We start from the raw sequence: 6531 nt of genomic DNA, 5'->3' as shown, positions 1-6531 counted from the left end.
TTGCCCCTCAATCATTTAAAACAATTACAAGGAACTCCTGTGCACATTAAAAACACAATAAGATAATTTTATTCTAGTTGAACGTTTTAATTATCTGCTTAAAAATGATAATTCTTAGACCAAAAATAAATGACTATAATTTTATGTCTACATATAGATGACCAAAAATCATTTATTTCTGTGGTCAAATTTCCCAAGGGGCATCACAGATGTTTCCTTGACCTGGTAAATGAAAGAGTTACCTGTGTGCAAGGACGTGCACATTGCAATTTGTAATTTAAACCTCTAGGGAATTCTTGCACACTGGTTTCAGTTCCTAAAGTCACCTCTAGGGAGCCCCATCTCCCTCCAGATGCACTCCCTGAACTTCTATCTTTTCCTGACTCCTCTTTCTCCTTTGCAAAAGTAGAAGCTGTCACAGAACTAATGGCTACTTGTTATACCTCCAGTGAGTCCAATATCTAAAGTTACGTATTGACTTTCGTGATTTTTCCCGTTGTCTAGATATTCTAATTACAGTTCTGATTCTGTTTCCATAGCCCTTCTTCCATGTTGTCTCTGCCTGAGGACAGTGCCTTTTTTTCTCTTGTTTTACCCTTGTTTCTTGGGTAGTTATTTTTTACCTACCTGTTGGGCTTCTTGACCTTCTGTGGTTTACTTGTCATTGTAGAATTGCACAGTGACTTTGATGCTTTTTAGTAGGAAATCTTTGGATTACCTTTCTTAGCAATATTTGTTTTGTCAAGAAGTAACCTCACTAGTGAGTTGATGGGCTTTGGGGGAATTCTCCTGTTTTCTTTTACGTAGAGTTATGAAACTTTGTCCCACTCAGGATAATTCATGTCTCAGCACAGGAAACCAAGCACCTGTCTCCTCTCCTGAGCACAGGAGATCTAAGCCACCTGTCTCCACCTGTCTCCTCCTGTCTCCTCTCCCTATATCAACTTCCTACTCCTGGCAGACAGGAAATACCTCTCCTGAGCACAGGAGATCTAAGCCACCTGTCTCCTCCTGTCGCCACCTGTCTCCTCTCCCTATATCAACTTCCTACTCCTGGAAGACAGGAAATACCACTGGTATTTCTCTGGTAAAACTGGTGTTTTCCAGTTTAAAACTGGTAAAACTCTGGTGTGTTTGCCTTGGCCTATTGTTCAGCTCAAGCACTGACAATATTGTGATTCTGCTTTGCCCAAACCAAGAGATGCCAGTCTCTGATCCTGGAATCAACCTGGGCAAAGGAGACACGCTGGACCACACCCTACCCTAACCATCCAGACTTTTCTTCATCAGTTCTTACCAATGGCTCTTTAATTGCTTCTTTGGAAGACTTTCTAAAAGTTTTTCTTTGTAGATCCCCAACTCCATTTACAATTCATGAATTTAAAAACATCTGGGAAAACGCTTTTTAAAAAAAAAATTCCTGTTTGGGGCCAAAACTCATTGGCATTAAAAGCTAACATAAACTGATACGAATGTATTTATAGTCATTATTTATTACACATTGAATGAATATCTGCACATTTCACTTCAGAAATACAGCTGTGCTTGAATACAGGGTAATGCCTCCAGGGTTTAGGGCCTTTTTAGAGTATAGCAAATTCTGAATTCCAAGAGGTTTAGTTGAACAGTTGTAGAAATGTGCAAGCATTCCTCCAGCTTTATGATGGTCAATATTTAAGGCCGTCTGCTGCATGTGTGTTCATCTTTTATTATTCCAAATGTGCTTTTCATATCTGGCTCGAAAGGCAACTCCCCTGCTCAACACCAAAAACGCTGTCATCAGTGTTCTTCATCCCCATAGCGATTGTTAATAGGACATGAATCTGTGTTTTGTTGTTATTTCAAGGAATGTATTTAATATATTTGGAGTTTGTTCTGATTATAAATGTCATCTCTGATTATAAATGTCTGCTTATAAATGTATAATTATACACACCTACATATACTATATATAATTAAAATTTTGTGATTAAAAAGATAACAAAAATCATTCATAATCCTACTAATGAGAGAGTTTATGACATATAACTGAATCTTTTTTTAGTAGCCAACATAGGTGCACACACATACTTTTTTCTTTTTCTTTTTTTTAAAGATTTTATTTATTTATTTGACAGAGAGAGAGACACAGCGAGAGAGGGAACACAAGCAGGGAGAGTGGGAGAGGAAGAAGCAGGCTTCCCAGCAAGGAGGGAGCCCGATGCGGGGCTCGATCCCAGGATCCCGGGATCATACCCTGGGCTGAAGGGAGACGCTTAATGACTGAGCCACCCAGGCACCCCCCACATACTTTTTTTCTTGAGATTTATTTATTTATTTGAGAGAGAGAGTGTGTGCAGGGGGCAGGCACAGAGGGAGGAGGAGGGGGAATCCTCAAGTAGACTCCTTGTTGAGTGTGGAGTCCAACTCGGGGCTTGATCCTAGGACCCTGAGATCATGACCTGAGCCAAAATCAAGAGTTGAATTCTCAGCTGACTGAGCCAGCCAGGCACCCCTGCACACACATATATTCATAAACAAGGATAGTAGACTCAAATGTAAATCTTACTTATTTGCTTGATATTATTTACCATTTTCTATTAATAATATATCAGATTTTTATATTAGACTTTACTTCCCCTAGGAAGCGCTCTCTTTTGATTCTCCGCTAAAATGGGCAAGTTATCAGTCTTTTATTTGCTTTCTTATATGTGTCTTAAACTCACCATACTTCGCTCAGTGAATTTAATTATTTATTTACTTGATCTCCCCACCACCAGACTGTAAGCTTGATAGCAAGTCTAAATTTAAGTTTCATTTAATCCTTCACATCTAATACAATGCTTAGCAAATGCCACTTAGTTGCTGATGCTGTGTTGCATAGGTGAATAATATTTAATACTATTTGTATGTCATGGTTTATGTTATTTATTACTTAATATTTCAGTAGTTTACAGTATTTTTATCATAGAAAATAATCCTTGATATACATTATAAATAAATATTTGGTCACACCTCTGATTATGTTCTTTGACTCCTAGAAGTGAATTATTAAATTTAGAAAGAAGCAAAATAATAGTTAGTCTGGTGTAGCACATGGGGTTGCAGGCTCTAGAAATGTACTATCTGGGTTTCGATTCAAGATCCTAACACTTTATAGGTCTGTGCTTTTGGAAAAATTGTCTAACTTCTCAGAGCTGTAGCTTCTTAATCCATGAAGCAGGGAGGAAGTAATAAAATCTACCTTCCCACATTCTTGCAAAAGTTAATTGAGTTTATACAAGTAAGTAGATAGACCAATATCTGGTACCTGGTGAACTTCGGATTATACTATATGTTAATTAACTGGAATTTAAACAAACCTTGAAAAAACTTATCTTTGTACTTAATTCTTAATTTATCTTCATTTATTTTGTGTGTAATAAAAGATCACACACAAATATGGTTTCTAAAATAGANCAGTGTACAAGTCTGGAGATGTGCCAACAAATTTGATGTAGCCAGTTTCTTTAAGCAAACAAAATATAAGTAAGAAAGAAAGACAGGTGAACTAATAACATAATTGGAAATAACCTGGGAGGAAGCCCAAAAGTTTGTCTTGACTAAACTATGGGCATCTAGATAGGGTCAGCTATTGAACAGTAAGAACTCAGTTAAACTCACCCGGGGACATAAAATGTATATGAATATTTATTCATCAGAGAACAACTTCTTCAAAATGGTTCTTTGGAACAAATAATACTGATTATTTGTGAGTTCAACTGAGGCAATAAAACATTGAAATTGATTACCAATAGTTTTTTCCCAATGCACAGTACAAACTTTTTAAGGGTTTTTGTTGACTTATTCTAAATTTTATATGTTATACCTTTGTCTGCTATGAAGTACTCACAAATAAAAGATAAACTGGAAACAAATGAATTTTACACAGTATATTGAGATAGCCAATCAACTTTAGTCAACTATTTTTAAAAAATGGAACCATATATGTATGAATATCATTTTGTATTGTTTAACATATGGTCATATTTTCTGCTAGTTTGAAATTATTTCTAGCTTGTTTGGTGTTATTGAATATATCATAGTTCAAAATACCAAGTGCTTAAACAAACTTGAGAGCCATTATTTTAAAGTAGTAAAGCATATCAGTGTTTTAAAAATTACTGAATTACTAGCTTTCGTATCCCCTACCAAGAGCAGAATAGTCCCTTTGTCCTCCTTTTAGGAACTATAATTTCTTGGAACCCTGTGTAATATGGAGGAAAAATCTGGTCTGTCTTAAAGAATGTTATGAGAGAGCTTATTGTCGTATTTCAAGGCTATAAAAGCTCTAACATAAAAGAGAATCACTGGTTGTCCCTATTTGATTACTAAGGAAAGAGCAAAGAGAGGAAATTGTTAACCAATTTGCACTTGACAATACACTTCTTTCCTTAAATGGGAAATCAAGCATTTGCATTAAATACACTGAAGACCCCTCAACAAGTATACATCTGAAGGCTGCCTGAAAGAAAACCCATAATTGGATTGGGGTAACATCCTTTAACTTCCAGTTCCTTTCGTATTTATTTTCTATAAGGGGGCACAAGCTCTACTCCCATGTGTATTTATCCTGTGCTGTAATACATAGTGTAACTAAAATTCTTAATCAGTGTATTGATTCATGATTTTAATAGTATTGCCAAACTTCTCCCTCTCTCTCTGTCAAATCAATCAATCAATAAAAATCTTTAAAAAATTGTATTGCAAAACTATTACATACTTACCTGTCAATGCCCATGTCAGTCCTAGGCTCACAGACCTCAGTGCCCAGCCCATATGTTGTAGGGATTACAGGAATGATTAAGGAAAATAAGAATAAATGTCCATAATATTTTGCTTAGAAATATATTATTTTATTCTCTGATCTTGGCTCACCTTGCCTTACTTTTCCCTGTACCTTCATTTTAGACCTAATTTTCCCCAAACCTTCTCACGAATTTGCCGTGTCTTCACACAGTATACAATAGGGTTCATCAGCGGTGGTACTAGCAAGAAAACGTCAGCAATGAGGATCATGGCCACTGGGGACTTGTGCTTGCCAAAACGGTGCATGGAGGCCAGAGCAATGATGGGCACATAGAAGATGAGCACAGCACAGATGTGGGAGACACAGGTGTTGAGGGCCTTGAGCCGCTCCTTATGGGATCCGATGCCCATCACGGTCTTCAGGATGAATATGTAGGACACAGCAATGAACACACTGTCTGACATCATACAGAGGGCAACGAAGAAACCATAGAAAAAGTTGACCGTGTTGTCAGAGCAGGCCAGCTTCATGACGTCCTGGTGCAGACAGTAAGAGTGAGAAAGTAGGCTTTTCCTACAATATGTCAGTTTTTTGAGAGTGAACGGAAATGGGAGCACTAAGAGCATGCTTTTAATGAGAAACACCAAGCCCATTTTGGCAACTCTGGCATTGGTGAGGATAGAGCTATATCTCAGAGGGTTGCGTATGGCCAAAAACCGGTCAAAAGACATGACCAGGAGCACTGAGGATTCCATATCTGTAAATCCATGAATAAAGAATTCTTGAGCAAAGCAGGCATTTGGGGAAATTCCTGTGGCATTGAAAACAAAGATCCTCAGCATAGTAGGGAGGGATGAGAGGGAGAGGCCCAGGTCAGAGACGGCCAGCATGGAGAGGAAATAGTACATGGGGGCGTAGAGTGAGGGCTCTGTCCTGATCACAAAGAGGATAGTGCAATTGCCAAGGATGGCCACCAGGTACATGAGGCAGATGGGGACAGAGATCCAAACATGAACATGTTCCAGTCCTGGGATTCCAATCAGGAAGAAGGTGGTGATCTCAATTTTAGAGGAGTTGAGAGTGTACATGATGAATCAGCTGTAAGGTATTTATTCCAAGATCTGAAATGACACTTTCAAATATAAGTCTATTACGCACATTTCCCTCCTTTCAGCACTTTTGTCTGAGACGTAAAATGAAATTTTGGAAGACTCTTGTCAAGAAATAAAAGAATGAAGTATTTCTTCTGAACAAGCTATTGATAATAGAGTCAGATAATGTTAATTGGTAAGGACAACCAGAAATATAGGAACTATCTTGACAAATCACATTTCTCCATAAAGTCCTCAGAAAAAACACCCACATAAAGAGCAGTGACCTGCTAATAAATTACCCCTTTTCTATTAGTATTTGCCCCTCCCCACCCCCAATCCAATGAAAAATTTTATACAGTTAGGCTGAACCATAAGATAACAATTTTTGCTTGGTCCAGAGTGAGCCTAGAATTAAAAACAAAACAAAAAACTGGAAACTGCCGGAAGTAGATTTTAAGAGAGCAGATACTAAGTGGTTTCTCCAATTTTTGTAGTCTTTTCCTCCAAATGTTTTTCAGGCCAGGCCTCGAGCTTCGAAAGCTGACCTTACTCACAAGCTTTCCACAGGAAGAAGTACAAAGAACGGATAGAAAATAGGTCCTGTGTGCTTGACTGTTAACCCTCTCCTACAGTATAGTGAAAAATCCCATTTTCTTGAATGGAAGCAGA

General features: G+C 37.8%; 1 protein-coding gene across 1 annotated transcript; it reads right to left on the bottom strand.

The window, feature by feature from the left end:
• Positions 1 to 4920: 4920 nt before the first annotated feature.
• Positions 4921 to 5856, bottom strand: LOC100477692 (olfactory receptor 51A7). The gene has a single exon (XM_002931213.4). It carries the CDS (start codon positions 5854 to 5856, stop codon positions 4921 to 4923), a length of 936 nt encoding a protein of 311 aa, XP_002931259.2.
• Between the last annotated feature and the right edge of the window lie 675 nt (positions 5857 to 6531).

The sequence above is a fragment of the Ailuropoda melanoleuca genome, unplaced genomic scaffold, assembly GCF_002007445.2.
Source record: "Ailuropoda melanoleuca isolate Jingjing unplaced genomic scaffold, ASM200744v2 unplaced-scaffold11388, whole genome shotgun sequence".
Lineage (NCBI taxonomy): Eukaryota > Metazoa > Chordata > Mammalia > Carnivora > Ursidae > Ailuropoda > Ailuropoda melanoleuca.
Note: the sequence above shows the minus strand (reverse complement) of the source record. Positions and strands in the feature narration are given on the sequence as shown.